We start from the raw sequence: 18,705 nt of genomic DNA on the forward strand, positions 1-18,705 counted from the left end.
ACATTTATTTAACATTTATATTTATTTTCCCATGCTGCTACTTGGTGGATAGATTTTTTTAATCTCTTCAATTATAATACATTCTTAAATGGAAATGAAATACAACAGACAAAGCTCTAAAAAGTTTAATGAACATTTACATAATTATTTAAAGTAACATACAATGCCTTTGCTTCTGCTGCTTTTTCAGTTTCTGATTTCATTCTTTCACAGTCTTCTTCCAGTTTTTCAATTGCTTTTTCAATTTCTCTATCTCGATTTCTCTTATATTCTTCTCTGATCTCTGTTTCCTTTTCCAGAAGGTACAATTTCTGCATCTTTTCACAATCATGCATCCATGCAGCCTTCTGCATTTCCAATGTTTCTTTCACCATTTGCAGTTCTGTCTGGAAATTTGAGGACAAGTGTTATAATTTGGCAAAGAAAAGGTTACACATTGAAAATTATATTTTTACTGCCAACCTGATGCTTTATTTCAAGCTGTTTTACAGATTCACTCCATTTGCATTCTAGCTGCTTTATTTCTTCCAGTTTTTCTGAATTTAGGCTCTCTTTAAGCTTTCTCAACTCGTCCATATGTTTCTTTCTTTCTTTGGTAAAACAATCCTTCTCCTTGGAAAACTCTGCAAGCAATTTGTTTCTTTGTTGTTGTTGCAATTCTTCCAGCTCTTCAAGTTGTTTTTCATACCTACCAAAAAAGCATAAATTATGCAATGAAAGTTTAGGTGACATTACACTGCACTCAAGATAATTTACTCATCGGAAGTCATCAATTATTTTAATATTGCCACTATAGAGTGTACAAGTCTCTCACACTGGTGTGTGTGTGTGTGTGTGTGTGTGTGTAAGGGTTGGGGGGAGTACACATGCTTGTGCAAAGCTATACCTGCCAATGCCATTTCTCACAGAGATTCCAACCATACCACTAATGCTAGCATAGGCTATTTTGCAACAATGTGTATTAATTACTTCCACAATGAATATTTCACCATGTTTCACCATGTAGTGAAATATGTGGTATACTGAAACTTCCTGGCTGATTAGGACTGTGCTCCAGACTGTGACACACACCTAGAAAACTTTCATAGGCTGTAGCTAAGCCTTCTCTCTGCAATTTCCTTTCTTCCATCAATCTGAATCCAGTTAAGGATGCAGGAGAGCTCCCATGAAGTCTGGAAAGTAGAAGAAAAGTACTGGCATTTGATGAAGCTGTGAGTGTAGGTTGTGAGTCATGTCAGAATAGCTTACTTAGGAAGAGCATTGCCTGTGAAAGGTTCTTTGTTGAGGTCCTGGTCTGGCACTGTTTTAATCTGCCACAAAGTTTCAATGTGTATCACATTCTATTATTTTTTATTACACTCATGGATTAAACATTCCAAAAAGCACTTTTCTTAATTAGACATGAAAACTGTCTCTAGCTACACACAAGTTGCTCAGATTTTCCTGTTCATATCAAGAGGAAAGAAATATTTTGGATCTCTATGTTATGTCACACACATGATGAGTGTTTTGATGAATATGGAAATTATTAATTCCCTTGTTTTTTCCAGTTAATGACTATGCAAAGCTTCTGTAAAGTCTCCAGATTAATCCATGCTAATTTGTGTGACATGCAAAAAGCAAGAAGTCTTCATGAAAAGATACTCATTACAGATTTAGATATCTGTTGGACAACTACCATCAGTTCAGCAAATTCTTCCCCAAAGAGGTTACTAGACACAAGTAAGTTGTTATTCAGGGCTGCATATGAGTATAAGATAGGATGATATTCACTTTCAATCATAAAACAGCTAGGGGGAAAAAAGACCAAAAAGCTTCAGAGACTTAGAAATGGTTTCTCATAACAGTCATATCAAAGAGACTGTTTTATGTGCTGTTATGTTTTCATAATTTCCAATAACTGGTTTTATGTAATTTGGTTATCATTCATTTGATCTATTCTGTTACTGGCTACAAGGTTCGTTCTTTATCATGTGCTTCAATTGAAGTCTTCAGGAATAGTGTTGAATGAAAGCTGTACTTTTATCTAAAGATCTCATTCTTTATGAATACAACTGTTCAGTATCAAAACTGTGGGACTGACATTACACATCAACCACTTTTCTGATAGTCAGTGGTATTCAATATTATTCCTTAAAAAGAAACATTTACCAGTTTTTTTAAAGATACTGGTAAAACTATTCTCGGACACATCTGGTGGTGCTGTCAACCCTTAGTGGTAACAATCCAGTGACACTGAATCAAAATGAGCACCTATAATGTTTTAATGGGTCTTAGCAGGTTCTTTAACACATAAACCTCTCACATTTCATGTGACAATTTTTAACTCTTCAAAAACAACCAACTGTAAACTTTTTCTAAGCGTGAGTCAGTTTACATTGTCAGCCATTTTTAGTTTCCTTCCGCTGTGAAGATTTTGAGCATTTCTCATTTCTTTGATACAGATTATGAGCCCATTAAAAGATAGTAGATTTTTGGGCTGAAAACTTAATAGACCAATAGAATAAGAAACAGACGAATAGAATTCTTCTCAAATATGGTGGGATGCTGCTGCATCTACATCTACATCTACATCTACATGACTACTCTGCAATTCACATTTAAGTGCTTGGCAGAGGGTTCGTCGAACCACTATCATACTATCTCTCTACCATTCCATTCCCGAACAGCGCGCGGGAAAAACAAACACCTAAACCTTTCTGTTCGAGCTCTGATTTCTCTTATTTTATTTTGATGATCATTCCTACCTATGTAGGTTGGGCTCAACAAAATATTTTCGCATTCGGAAGAGAAAGTTGGTGACTGAAATTTCGTAAATAGATCTCGCCGTGACGAAAAATGTCTTTGCTGTAATGACTTCCATCCCAATTCGCGTATCATATCTGGCACACTCTCACCCATACTACGTGATAATACAAAACGAGCTGCCCTTTTTTGCACCCTTTCGATGTCCTCCGTCAATCCCACTTGGTAAGGATCCCACACCACGCAGCAATATTCTAACAGAGGATGAACGAGTGTAGTGTAAGCTGTCTCTTTAGTGGACTTGTTGCATCTTCTAAGTGTCCTGCCAATGAAACACAACCTTTGGCTCGCCTTCCCCACAATATTATCTATGTGGTCTCTCCAACTGAAGTTGTTCGTAATTTTAACACCCAGGTACTTAGTTGAATTGACAGCCTTGAGAATTGTACTATTTATCGAGTAATCGAATTCCAATGGATTTGTATTGGCGACAAAAACATTCTGTAAATTGATTCTGACAGACAGAATAGGAGAAAAGTGTAAACTGCATAGTATGATATGCTCTTGTTGTGGTCTTCAGTCTGAAGACTGGTTTGATGCAGCTCTCCACCCTAATCTATACTTTGTATGCCTCTTCATCTCCATATTTAAACCTGCTTAACTGTTCTCCCCCTCACACCATATTTCCCTCCAATGCTAAACTGATGATTCCTTGATGGCTCAGAATGTGTCTTATCAACTGATCCCTTCTTTTAGCCTAATTATGCCACAAATTTCTTTTCAATTCTGTTCACTACCTCCTCATTAGTTATGTGATCTACCCTTCTAAGCTTCAGCATTTCTCTGCAGCACTACATTTCCCTTCTTGTCTGAACTGCTAATCATCCACATTCTGCTTCCATACAAGGCTACATTCAAGTTAAATGCCTTCAGAAAAGACTTCCTTACACTTAAATTTGTATTTAAAGTTAACATATTTCTCCTTTTCAGAAACACTTCTATTGCCATTGCCATTCTACATTTTATATCCTCTCTATTGTTGCCATCATATGTTATTTTACTGCCCAAATAGTGAAAAATCATCTACTAATTTTAGTGGATCATTTCCTAATGTAAGTCTTTCAGATTCACCTGATATAATTAGTCTACATTCCATTACCCTCATTTTTCTTTTGTTAGCGTTCATCTCATATTCTCCTTTCAAGACACTGTCTATTCCATTCAGCAGAACTCAGTTTTTACTTTTTCTGAACTATAATTCCTTCTCCAAATTTTTCTTCCTATACAGATCAAAAAACATTGGGAATAAGCTACAACCCTGTCCCTCTCCCTTCTCAGCCACTGATTCCCTTCATGCCCTTCAACTCTTTATAACTGCCATCTGGTTTCTGTACAAGTTGTAAATAACCTTTTACTCTCTGTATTTTACCTCTGCTACCTTCAGAAATTTGAGGAGTGTATTCCAATTGTTACTGTCAAAAGTTTTCTCCTCTGCAAATGCTATAAATGTAGGACTGATTTTCCTTAACCTATCTTCTAAGATAACTTAGGGTCACAGTATAGCCTTGTGTGTTCCAACATTTCTCTGTAACCCAAACTGATGCTCCCCAAGGTAAAATTCTAGCAGTTTTTCCATTCTTCTGCAAATAATGTGTGTCAGTATTTTGCAAACATCTCTTATTAAGCTGATAGTTCAGTAATATTCATACTTGTTACCACCTGCTTTCTTTGGAATTCTTACATTTTTCTTGAAGTCTGAGGCTCTTTCCCCTGCCTTATATACCCTGTGCACCATGTGGGGAAAAGTTTTGTCATGGCTGGTTCTCCAAAGGATATCAGCAGTTCTGAGGAAATGGTGGCTACTCCAGGGGTTTGTTTCAACTTAGGTCTTTCAGTGCTCTGTCATATTCTTCTTGCAGTATATCTTCCCTCTCTTCTTTGTCTATTTCCTCTTCCATTTCTATAACATTGCCTTCAAGTTCATTTCTCTCATACATCACCTTTCAGCTTTCCCTTCTTTGTTTAGTACTGGTTTTCCATCTGAGCTCTTGATATTCACACAGCTACTTCTCTTTTCTTCAAAAGCCTCTTAATTTTCCTGTAGGCAGTGTTTATCTTTCCCCAACTTTTAAACATCTGAGCAACCTATGCCTGAGCAATGGTGCTGTGCACTTACTACTCTTACATGTTTTCATGTTTCCTACATTGGTTCTTCTTGTTTAAGCCTGTATTATGGTGTTAAGTTCAATTTTCTTATGTTTTCAAGTCAGCAATTGCGTATACTTTCCTTATTAAATAACATTCCATGTGAAGTTCTCAAAATACATATTTTTTCACTGTGAAGATGTTCCATGATGAAAACCAGTAGTTAATAAATGTACTGGACAAAATAGTGTGTATCATGCATTTCTACCTGCAGCATTCAATTTTACCTCTTCGTTCTAAGGCTTGAAAAGTGCAGGGGAAGATTTCAATTAAATTGTTTTGTTTCTTTTTTATGCTATGGTTCATATTAAAAATTCATCACAAAGCAGCTGTTTTCAAATGATCAGTAGCACTGTCATAACCAAATGCTTTTATCATTTCTACTGCACATTGTTTCATGAGTATTCTATTGCTGAAGCATTTCTGAACTCTCATTAATTTTAGGGGTACCACATATGGTGTAGTTAAACTCTCTTCCTTTTAGGGCTTGATGGTTCAAGTACCTCTCTGATTTCTGTTTTGAACTGAGCCATAAATCATGTCATTTGTAATGTGAGCAGTATCAGTGTCTTGCTTCATGGAGTGCAGAGAAATTTCAAGGAAGATTACTACCTTTGTTTTCTCTTAAGCATTTTTTACATATTAAACATTGGGTTTTCCTCAGAATTATGTACAAACAAATAATCTCTCACTCACCACTGAAAACACAGTCTGCAGCATTCTTTCTTTTTCATGTTCTCAAGAGCTCTAAAGGAAGTATAGCCCCAGTAATTACCAGAATCAAAAACAGATTGATAGCCACAGTAATAACCAAAAGACAATGTGAGCAATGGTGTAGTATCAAGCAGGGAAATCTGAATAAATTGATGAGAGCAAGCAGAGCAATGAAACAGCAATGCCAACCCAAGAGCGTAACCTGCACAAGGTAGCTGTCCCTATTTACGTTCTCTCTTTGATGTGAGTCAAGTGCACACACTTCCAACTTCCACAACATACTTAAAAAACTATAAACTTAATGTTACATACACATATCATACATTCATTAATACATAAATTTCCTCAGCTTTCTATTGCTGTTCTTGGTTTTTTTCTAAGTTAGATAGTTTGTTCACAAATAATTACTTTGTCCAAGTAAACACCTCTTTGTTCATTGAACAAATGATTCCATGTTAATCTATAGTGATTTAAAGGAGTGACAAAAAGTTTTAATCATGTTAACCAAGCTGAGATTGAAATTATCTATTCTTGAATCACAGTACAGTACAATACTTCTCTGTTGCACCAATTTCTTTACTTTGGAGGGAAGTTACCTGTTCTAATATAGAAGCACGCTAGATGAAATTGGACAAATAGAAAGATCCTGACTTGAGCCCATGACTTTCTGCAAGTAAATTACTTTATTTATTTATTTATTTATTTTTATTTTCTTGAAGAAAAGACATTTTTTATATATTTGACACTAAAACTGCTATGTATTTAATTGTGGAGTAGTTTTGGACTTTACCCATTTTCACAAGCCACCTATTTGTATTTAGTATATGATTGATGTGGACAGTTCTGTTTATGGCATCACATTTAAATGTATCTCAGATCTTCATCACCTAGTGTGATGTGATCCAGGTGATTGTGTCATGCATGACATACTAGCCTGGAAGATGGTCAAACATTATTGTCTCATCCTTCTGAGGGAGCTGGCATTTCTAAATTTAATTAAAACTGATCTAACAATAAGAAATAGAAAGAAATTCTGCTCTAGATCCTTACAAAAACAATGATAATGGGGAAAGTTGTAGTTAAATTCCATGAAGCATTCTATATTTTTTCTGGTCATCTGTATAGTTAAATGTTTTCATGTTTAATGTGTTTTGTATGCTCCTATAATTTAACTTTCTTCTTTAACAGCATATCTCATTTTGTAACCCTGGCCCACCTGGCCTTTATTCTAGCAGCTTCATGTGCTGTTTCTTCCAACTGACGTCTCCTTGACTCTTCTTGAAGCAGCTGGGCCTGCTCTCTGAGCTGCTGGGCAGCATCCTGCTGGGCTTTATACATTTCCTTCTCATGCTGTGCACGGAGCTCTGACAGCTCTTTTTCATGTTGTTCTGACATGCGATTCAATTCTGGCTCTAAACCTTTCACAGTCATTTCCTGTGAAAAAATATTCACTTAAGAAAGCTCAAAACAAACTAATTCAATAAATACAGTAAGACACTGCAGATCAAAGATAAGAAGGAATATTATGACAATAATTTAAAAAATGCGGATGGAAAATAAAATATGGAATGAGGAAACACAACCACTAACAGTATCTACATCCACATACATACTCCACAATCCACCACACAGTGCATGGCAGAGGGTACCTTGTGCCACTACTAGTCATTTTTCTTCCTGCTCCACTCATAAATAGAGCAAGGGAAAAACAACTATCTATAGGCCCATGAACCAGCCCTAATTTCTCGCATCTTCTCTTCATGGTTCTTATTCAAAATGTACATTAGTGGCAGCAGAATCATACTGCAGTCAGCTTCAAATGTTGGTTCTCTAAATGTTCTCAATAGTGTTCCTTGAAAAGAACATTGCCTTATGTCCAGGGATTCCCATTTAAGCTTCCTAAGAATCTTCATAATATCTGCATACTGTTTGAACCTATCGGTAACTAACATAACAGACTGTCTCTGAATTACTTCAGTGTCTGTCTCTTAATGTGACTTGGTGCGAATCCCAAGCATTCCAGCAGTACTCAAGAAATGGTAATACTAGTGTCCTATATGGTCTCCCTTTACAGATGAACCACCCTTTTCTAAAATTCTTCCAATAAACTGAACTCAACCATTCACCTTACCTACTACAATTCTTACATGCTCATTCTGTTTCATATCACTTTGCAATGTTATGTCTAGATACTTAATCCTTATTACTGTGTCAAGTAGCACACGGCTAATGCTGTACTCAAACTTTATGGGTTTTTATTTCCCACTCACCTATGTTAATTTATATTTTTCTAAATTCAGATCTAACTTCCATTCATCACACCAACTAGAAACTTTGTCCAAGACATCATGTATCCTCTGACTGTCATTTAATGATACACCTTCCCATATGCCACAGCATCATCAGCGAACAGTCACAGGTTGCTGCTCATCTTGCCTGTCAGATTATTTATGTATATAGGAAATAACAGCAATCCTATCACACTGCTCTGGGGCAAAGAAAAAATGTCATAGACTGATACAGAAGTGGCTTCAATGTCAATGAAATTTTCTTTTCATTTTATTCTGTAATAATATAAGACAAGTGTTAACTTGATCAGCAGTACAGTTTGACTTACATGCTCTTTTAAAGCAGTGTTGTTTTAAAATTTGCTCAAATTAGTAAGCTGTAATGGATGACACAATAAAATTCTTTGTTTTGGAAAGTTTGTTGCCAATGAAAGTCTGTCCAAAGTTGAAGGCTTATAGGAAGTTTATCCCTTCATTTTCAAAAGTTAAGAAACAGACAGCTGATTCCAGATATAGCAATACTTCCCTTGAACATTTCACATAAAATACAACCTAGAACGGCAGCCACAGATGAAAATTTACATCTACTTCTGCATCCATACTCTGCAACTCATTGTGAATTGCATGGGAAAGGGTGCATCCCATTGTACTTATAAGGGTTTTTTCCAATTCCATTCATGTATGTAATGCAGGAAGAATGACTGTTTGAATGCCTCTGTGAATTTTGTCTTCACAATTGCTGGAAGGCTGTGTTTAGTAGCTCTGCTTTGGCAGCACTCATGTTGGCAGCTGTTCTTGGTTCAAATTCTGGAATATGTATTTCGTCTTCTTTTGTGAAGGCATTTTGGAAGGCTGTGTTTAGTAACTCTGCTTTGGCAGCACTGTCTTTGATAGTATCTCCATTGCTATTGTCCAGAGAAGGCATTGATTGTTTCTTGTTGCTAACATTCTACACATATGACCAGAATCTCTTTGGATTTTCTGCCAGGTATTGAGACAAAATTTCACTGCGGAAACTATTATAAGCATCTTGCACTGAAGTCCATGCTAAATTTCGAGCTTCTGTAAAAGATCAGCAATCTTGAGGATTTTGCATCTGTTTAAATTTGGCATGTTTGTTTCGTTGTTTCTGCAACAGTGTTCTGACCTGTTTTGTGTACCAAGGAGGATCAGCTCCATCATTTTTTAATTTATTTGGTATAAATTTCTCAATAGCTGCTGATACTATTTCTTTGAATTGAAGCCTCATCTGGTCTACATTTATATTATTAATTTGGAAGAAATGGAGATTATCTCTCAGCAAGGCATCAAGCGAATTTTTATCTGCCTTTTTTTAATAGGTATATTTTTGTTTATTTTTGGAGGATTTGGGGTTTACAATATTTAATCTCACTGTGACAACCCTGTGTTTACTAATCCCTGTATTGATTTTGATCTTCATAACTAACTCAGGAGTATTTGTTGCTAAGAGGTTAAGTGTGTTTTCACAACCGTATACTACTTGCATGGGCTCATGAACTAACTGCTCGAAATATTTTTCAGAGAATGCATTTAGCAGGAATGCATTTAGCACAATTTTGGATGATGTTTTATGCATACCTCTGGATTTAAATATGTATTTTTGCCAAAATATGTAGGGTAAATTAAAGTCACCACCAACTATAACCGTACGAGTCGGGTACTTCTTTGAAATCAAATTCAAGTTTTCTTTGAACCTTCCAACAACTGTATCATCTGAATTGGGAGGTAGGTAAAAGGATCCAATTATTACTTTATTCCAGTTGCCAACAGTGACTTCTGCCCATGCTAACTCACAGGAACTATCTACTTCAATTTCGCGACAAGATAAACTACTTCTAACAGCAACAAACACACCACCGCCAACCGTTTTTAACCTATCCTTCCAGAACACCATTAGGTTCTTTGCAAAAATTTTGGCTGAGCTTATCTCTGGCTTTAGTCAGCTTTCAGTGCCTATAACGATTGGAGCATCAGTGCTTTCTATTAGCGCTTGGAGCTGTGGTATTTTCCCAACACAGCTACGATGAGTTACAACTTTTATACCAATGGTTCCTGTATCTACGTTCTTCCTGTGTTCAGCCTGCTCCCTTTGTGACCGAAGCCCTTCTTGTGTTTTCCTGAGACCCTCTAACCTAAAAAAAACTGCCCAGTCCATACCATACAGCTACTGTTATGCATGTAGCTGCCTTCCACAAATATGAGTTCAGCTTTGTACTACTGCTCCACTTTACTCACTGAAAACAGAGATAACTTTATATCTTTTGGAATATCCACTCTATTCACAAGATCTGTCATTCTCTGACTTCATCCTGTTCCCATGTCCAAAGAACTGCAGCAAAAAAGCTTTTTGAGTTCAATTAAAGGTTATGATTGTTGGAGCTTTCCAGAACTGCAATTCAGAAAGGGAATATATTCTACAGGAAACATGTTTAATTGGCTTAAACAGGGAATACATCAAAAATATGTGTATCTTTGACATGAGAAATACAGTCTTTCACTACCAAGCATTTTCTGTTTTATCTTCTGGAATAAGTACTGTGCAACACACACAAGAAAGTGTTTGTTGTAACAGTTACATTCTCAACTTTAATTTTTCAATAAAAGTAGATGCATATGGGTTTTGACAAAAAGAGGCTAACAGAAAATGCATCAGGGTATCTGGAGTGTAATGCTAATTCAAGGTATGAGTATGAAGTAAACAGAACATCTATGTGTAAATAAACGGACAGTGACCTAGCAAGGACCAATTCTATTTGCCTTCATGGATGTACTAAGTTTTATACGGTCTATGAGTGACACAGAAGTGCAGTAGATGTAATGTTGTTCAGAGTTGAAATTGGTGGTATAGACTATGATAGCAAAACTAAAAGTTATAGTTACATATCATACAGTACTACCCAATAGAGTTGTGTTTTATATGCACAATCCCAGTACATTACAGCACAATTAACCAAAAAAATTAATATTACCAGTAATTACACATCCATTCAGTTTTATATATTCAGAGAAGAAAGCATATTATATATGTTTAGATTTCACAAGTATATGTTACTACAAGATAATTTAATTTTTTTCCATTTATTAATACAGAAAATTAAATCTACAAAGAATGAAATATTAATTCTTCTGCCAATGCCACGAAAGAATTTTGGGTAGATGCTCAATAAAACAAATACATATTTTAGTAAAAAAATATAGCTATATACAACAGCAGACAAATGACAGCAGCTATTAATAGGATTGCATTTAGAGTAATTTACAAATGAGAAAGTGCCCTCACTTCATTTTACAACATTTGAGTATTATTAAGCAGCCTGATTACAGAATCAAAAAAATAAAGTAAATATGCATGAAATACCTTTATTTTCTTAGTTTTAATCTCAATCCATTTGTCACGTCGTACTTTTTCTGCAGCTGCATGCATTTCACGTACTTTTTTAATATCAATGCAGTGTCTTTCCTCTGCAGCTTTTAGATTTGATGTGTATCTTGATTCAGCTACTTTTAGTTCATGCAATAGTGATTTACATTTTTCATTCAAGGCCTCTTTATCTGCAATAAGCTATAAATTTGCTGCAGTGAATGATTATGACCAAGGCACGTGGTACATTTTCCTAGATAATTTGTTAATGATTGCATATTTTGGTTTGTGTACATGCATCCACTGAAAATTCTGGTTTGTGTGTACAAGCATCATGTAAACATGCACAGGCAAGTATGCAGAAACAGGCTTCACACACACATACAAACAGCAAAAATTATTGTTCCTAAGTCTGCGCTTCAGAAGCTAAGCAAATCCAAAATCAGCATCATTGACTGAGGCTTTTCTTTATCTATTAACATCTCTCATACCTTAGGACAGCTATCGATTTCTGTTTCTAGTGGATGAATGATGTTACATAAAACATCACACTTATTTCAGTCTCACGGGTGCATACATACTGCACAGGAAACAAACCCTACATTTTGCTGCCCTGCACTGCTCCTTTAATATATTTTGCATGTTATCCTGCAGACAACACTTTGAAGACAGCTGTGGAGTTTTTTGAGGGACAAGTAGTTTCAATGACCAGGATTAGTCAGGACAAAAGCAGTATGCTGCTCAAATGATCCTCTGGTGCTGTTACTGATGATGGATTAGGAGGAGACTGAAGAAGTGTGTGGTTAACTTCACATGGTACCCTGGGTTTGATCAGTCACAGGTAGGTGATATAGAGAAGCACAAGTCTACTTCAGAACTCACAACTAAGTAGCTTAGTGACTGATCCAGAAGGCCAAAGCCCTCTGGTGAAACTTATCAGCAGACAATCCATAACATTGACTATCCCGATTCAGTTTTAAGCTGACATAGGTGTATCCACTGTTTCACTGAATTTTTATTTATAGAACCTTTCAAATCAGACAATTGTTACATTCTCAGAAACTCATTTAGTGGATATATTAACCAGTCTCTTACTAACATCATACAACTGAAGTACACTCTACAACTGTTATATTTAAATGGCTCTTTCCACATTTATTAGCACTGTAAATCATGTGATGATCAGGTGCAGTTTTACATTCACATGTTTTGTATAGGATAGAGATCTCACACTACTACCTCCAAACATAAATTCAGTTATATGGTTTCAGTGAAGTGGGATAACAATAGTGAAGACAGTAACAGATTGACACAGTGGCAGCATAATGAAAAGAACAATGCACATAAAATAATATCAATGAAAGAATCAATGGAAGAATCACTGTACAAATCCAGATGTTAAATGGTAGATATTCAAGCCCATATTTCTTATAAAAAGATCACACAGAGATGTTGTGTGTTTGATAACTAACTACAGGCTAACTCTTGAGAGAGTAACACAGGGATGTTAGCACTGTGAATGACTCCCGCAGACTCAAAACAGACTTTCAAAAATTGGACTCACATACATGTTGCGTGGCCGCTAATGGACAACGGACTCAACATAGGTGCTGCTCATTTATTTATTCAACCAGGACTGACTGTTTTGAGTGACATCCAACTATTGAAAGGCTGGCCACATCAACAAACTGTTATTACAGGAACTACATAATCATTTGAAAACTAACTAACTTAAAACTTCCTGGCAGATTAAAACTGTGTGCCCGACCGAGACTCGAACTCGGGACCTTTGCCTTTCGCGGGCAAGTGCTCTACCAACTGAGCTACCGAAGCACGACTCACGTCCGGTACTCACAGCTTTACTTCTGCCAATAGCTCGTCTCCTACCTTCCAAACTTCCAAGTTTCATATCAGCGCACACTCCGCTGCAGAGTGAAAATCTCATTCTGGTAACTAACTTAAAGTTTGATAATCCAAATTGACTGTATACTAAGGGAGTTGTATGGTTTATGAAATATGCTATGGGTTTGGAAATTAGAATACTATATAGAACCATCTTCAATGCATCTACAAGAATGGTTGTCATTTTGGAAATATTTTAATGATGATAAATTATGCAAATTCTAAATTAGTGGCTCGATCATATAGTGAAGAATGTCATCTTGTTCATAAAAATTATGGCAACAAAGGTATGATGATATAATGTCAAAGTTCAGAAGCTAATAAGAGAAAAATTTGCAGTGAAAAACTATGATGGTCTGAAATATCACTGTTAATTAATTCATAAGTTAGTTAGTTTTGTGAAAATTGGAAAATGTTACTGAAATGTTGGAATGCCAGCCTTTAATGGAGTATGTCAATTTTTCTAAATATGTGGATTAGATTACTAGAAGTTTCTCATGACATGCTGCAGTATTATTTTCAATAGGCCTAACTTTTGATCAGCAAAGCTCTAGTAAAAATTACGCACACAACAAGAATCAGCACATTAAAAATAATAACCTGAATAATAAATCTAAGTTAAATTCAGTCTAGATATTATTTTGAAATATTTATGTGCATGCCATATATAAATTACATAGTTAGCTGTGCCAAGTTATGGAAAGGACCAGAAAAAATTACCTATTATTAGGAGTTGAAATCATGGCAGATGCAGTAATTCCAACCCAACTTTATGGTCACTGACAAAATCCTTTATCATAAAACATCCAAAGGCAATTCATTGGTTATCCTTAAATTCCTTAGAGAAAGAATCTAGCAGCAGTCACATGAGAGGGAAGAGGGCAGCAGATGCACAAATAGCCTCGCAGTACTGGTAGCCTACTCATAAATGTGACCTCAAAAGTTGTGTACAGATTTGTTTTCTATGTGCACAAAGGACACAATAAGTAAAACCAAAAATTCCTCTCCAAACACTTTCAGAAATCAATAAACCTATTAACTTGGGTGCCTTAAGATACAGTTGAAACACTCCCTATTTCAGCAAAAAATAGTAAACATGTTTTACCAATTACTGATCACTTTTTCATTTCTTTATTATGGTTCCTCAAGTGGGCATGACTACAGAAACAGTCACCAAAGCTTCTGTGACACATCACAGAATGAAAATCTGTACCCTGCAAGCCACTGTGAAGTGTACTGCATAAGGTTCATTCCATTGTACCATTGTTCCACTGTACCATTCTCCCTTTCCATTCACATATGGAGCATGGAGAGAATGATAGCTTGAATGCCCTGTGCACACTGCAATTAGTCTAATCTCGTTTTTTCGATCCCTGAGGGAGCAATACATCTAATATACTCCTAGATTCATCACTTAAAGTTGGTTCTAGAAATTTCTAAGGGGGCTTTCAAGAGATAGTTTGCATCTATCTTCAAGCATTTGCCAGTTCAGTTCTTTCAGCAGCTTTGTGCCACTTCTTCATGGGTCAGAAAGACCTGTACAGTCTTTCTTTGTATCTGTTAAATATCCCATATTAATTCTATGTGGCATGGGTCCCACATACTTGTGTGATATTCTAGGATGGGTCTCATGGGTATTTTGTATGTAATCTACTTTGCAGACTCATTGCTTTTCCTGGTATTCTACCAATGAACCACAGCCTGCTAACTGCTTTACCTACAACTGAGGCTACATGATCATTCCCTTTCATACCATCACAAAATGTTGAGCTGACCTATTCCAACTGTGACTCATTGATGTTGTAGTCATAGAATAATATGTTGGTTTTTTTTCATCTTGTGATGCACACAATTTTATATTTCTGAACATTTAAAGTAAGCTACCAATCTTTGCATCACTTTGAAATCTTGTCAAGATCTGACTGAATATTTGTGCAGCTTTTTTCAGACAGTACTTCATTATGGATAACTGCATCATCCGTGAAAAATCTGAGGCTACTATTAATACTGACTGCAAGATCATTAATATACTATGTGAACAGCAAGTGTCCCAACACACTTCCCTGGGGCACACCGGATGTTATTTCCACATCTGTTGATCACTATCCTTCCAAGATAACATGCTGTTTACTACACTGCAAGAAATCCTCAATGCAGTCACAATCTATACTGATAATCCATATGGTCATACTTTCAATAATAACTGCATATGTGGTACTAAATCAGATTCCTTTTGGAAGTCAAAAAATGCTGTATCTATCTGATTGCCTTGATCAATGACTTTAGGGATGTCATATGAGGAAAGCACAATTTGGACTTCACATGACTGATTTTTTTCATAGTCCATGCTTGTTGGCATGGAGGAGGTCATTCTGTTCTACATGCCTCATTACACTTGAGTTGTAGGATTCAGTAGTGTTAACTCTTACAGTTGTAGGTGAACTGAGATGCTTGGATGAAGTGCAGTGGTGGTGATGGTGGCAGCAGGTGTTGAAAACTGTGCAACGTTAAGTGCTTCTGCTGATTATTCCCTGATTAGATCAACCAATAGTTATGTCTCTGGGGACAATGATGTATCCTCTTAACACAGGTTTTGACTCAACTTTAGTTTTATCACAGTCAACAAACACATTTCCTCAATTGGTGGTCGTACAGTAAATAATACTTAAAATAATTAAACATGATTTTAGCATAGCAGTGCAATAAACAATTATTTCCTACACAGATAATGTTTTACTTGTGCAGTCAAGTGGTCCTATATTCAGACTTGCTAATTTTGGTTAATTCCCTACATTTAATCAATTTGCACAGTGTAATGAGTGGCAGAGTCTCAAATAAAGATCAGTGCAGTTGTTCGTGCTATCCCACAATGAATAAAATGCATATCCACAATTTCAAATTGTTTTTACCTAAAATGAACAAAGTTCAAATTGCCTGCCATGTTATTACAAGCTCACCAGTGGCTCTTAGCTGCACAGTTTTTACCCCAACCAAGAACACTCATAAAAGACCTTTAGACTTGCTCTGCTGTCTTCCTCTTCAATTTGGTCATGCAGCCACTACTTGGGTAAAGTTTATATCTTTACTTCTATGTCACTAGTTGAAATTTTTACACTTATTTAACATACTTCATATTAAACAAACAAGATATAATTTTACATTAATTTTGCATTCCAATGTTACACACATTAATCTCTACATATAAAAGACCATGTCCTGACTGACTGACTCACTCACTCACTCACTGAAGTCATCATCGCCCAGCTCAAATCACTAAGGATAGAAACCTGAAATTTGCCGAGGGTATTGGCCTTATACTGTAGGCATTATTCAAGAAGGGATTTTCTGATATTCCATCCCTAAGGGTGCAGAATAAGGGATGAAAGATTTTATGGAAATATTTCATTATGAGCATTTTTGAAACTAATGCTATGATAATTTGTAATTGGCTTCTTTGTTAGAAATAAAAAATATTCATGACACTGTTTTTGGAAAATCAACCTCTAAGGGGTGAAATAGGAGGTGAAAATATTTCATTGTGAAAGCATTTGTAAATCTATGAAAATTGGTATTTGGCTTCTTGGTTAGAAATTAAAAAATACATATTTCATTATTTTTGGAAATTCAACCCCTAAGGGGGGTGAACATTCATTACATTAAAAAAATTTTAAAGCTCAATTTGTGAAAACTGGTACTTCATTTAATGGTTAGATATAAAGAAATATGTGTCAGAGGAGGAAAGTTTCTATGGAATAACTCTATAAGAATGCAAAATGCATGATTAACAATGATCTTAGACTCTGGCTACCAGAATCATTTTTTGGCCAGAAGTACATTTGGAAAAGACCTTGCTTCTATGGCCTTAATCAGCTTGAAAAGTTTAGAAGGTGTTGCAGTTTGTGAACTACATAAAAATTCAATAAAAGAAACACAAAACGAAAAACAATCTATGCAGGCCATACAGTCAACGTGAACAAATCAGCAGGTGGTAGCTAATGTTCTATGCAGCTGATATTATGTCTTTTAGACAAGCAGGAATCAGAAATGCAGGAACCTAGTCTAGTTCACAACTTAATTCTTTATGCCCTGCACAACAGTACCAGAATTTCTTAATAATATGTATAAATAAAAGAAAATAATATAAACTATTTATGCAGAGGCTAATCTTTTGTTGTGTAATTGTGGCTGACTTTCTGTTTTTGTGCACAACAACTGTAGTGCATTGTTTATGTTTATAACTAATTCCTCTTTTGGTGTAACAGTATGTCATATAGGCTCTTTCTACAGCTGTCTTCATTTTCCTTTATATCTCACATCATTTTTTCCTGAAAAGGGTGTAATCATGAATATTTCTTATCATAAATAACATCTATACATAAACTTTAATATCATTTCTAAATTCTCTGTAGCGCATTGTTAGTGATAACTTTATTGGAATCCTCATTCTGTTGCAATTTTTTGTGTTTCTTATGGAGAATATATAATTTAGTGTTATATACACTCAGAACCTCACCACATGAATAGCACTCAGCCATGCAATGTGCTTAATGACCTGGGATTTCCTGGAAGTAGTTGTGCAGCTGACTGTGGACCAGCTGTCCCAATCTTGCTTCTGGCATTGATCTCACTCACTTTATATAGCCATCTCACTCGGCAGCTATACGTTGCTCAACTCTGCCAAGCCTATGGCTGGCAGAGTTACAGGTGGACTGTCAAGATTAACCTTCCTGGTTGATAATGTCTTTTATTCATAAAAGTTACAGTAGTGGAATCCAAGCTGGAGAGGCAGTTGTTGGCCCCCATGGCATAGGCGACCATGGCCACTGATGCATACCAACAGCTGGTGATATTGTACTGCAATCAGCACAGCAGCAGAGTGCTGAGGCAAGGTCATGATGGCTACTGGTGATAGCTAGCAGGAAGCAGCCTCAGCTGTTGCACTGCTTTTCTAACTTGGCCAAAAAAACACTGGAGCATGCCACATTAAAATGTGGCCTCCAGCAGGGCTGATGGTAATGTTATGTACCCACTCTGGAGGATGAACAGCAAGGACATATATCCACACAGGATGGTGGTGGCTGGGCAGCTAGATAGCCTAGAATTGAACTCGTGGCCCAACGGGAATGTGCCTGTTGGCAGATAAAGAATTCATGTTAGTATTTTTCAGCCGTGAATTATTAAACTGAAAGTTCAGTAATTTTTACACTTGTCAACACCTGCTTTCTTTGGAATTGGAATTATTTATATTATATTCTTCTTGAAGTCTGAAGGTATTTCACTTGTCTCATACATCTTGCTCAGCAGATGGAAGAGTTTTGTCATGGTTGGCTCTCCCAAGGCTATAAGTAGCTCCAATGGAATGTCATCTACTCCCGGGGCCTTGTTTCAACTTTCTTTCAGTGCTCTGTCAAACTCTTCACGCAATTTCATATCTCCCATTCCACCTTCATTTACATCGTCTTCCGTTTC

At 36.2% G+C, this 18,705-nt stretch overlaps 1 protein-coding gene across 1 annotated transcript in view; it reads right to left on the minus strand.

Annotated features, from left to right (window-relative positions):
* LOC126175867 (centrosomal protein of 131 kDa) overlaps window positions 1–18,705 on the minus strand; it is a 104,581-nt gene that overhangs the window by 33,253 nt on the left and 52,623 nt on the right. The window contains exons 6-9 of the mRNA XM_049922931.1: window positions 11,332–11,535; window positions 6,881–7,098; window positions 463–688; window positions 163–386 (exon numbers count right to left, since the gene is read on the minus strand). Of these exons, the coding sequence (XP_049778888.1) occupies window positions 163–386; window positions 463–688; window positions 6,881–7,098; window positions 11,332–11,535 (872 nt within the window). The remainder of the gene's footprint in view (window positions 1–162; window positions 387–462; window positions 689–6,880; window positions 7,099–11,331; window positions 11,536–18,705) is intronic.

Source organism: Schistocerca cancellata, chromosome 1 (genome assembly GCF_023864275.1).
Source record: "Schistocerca cancellata isolate TAMUIC-IGC-003103 chromosome 1, iqSchCanc2.1, whole genome shotgun sequence".
Lineage (NCBI taxonomy): Eukaryota > Metazoa > Arthropoda > Insecta > Orthoptera > Acrididae > Schistocerca > Schistocerca cancellata.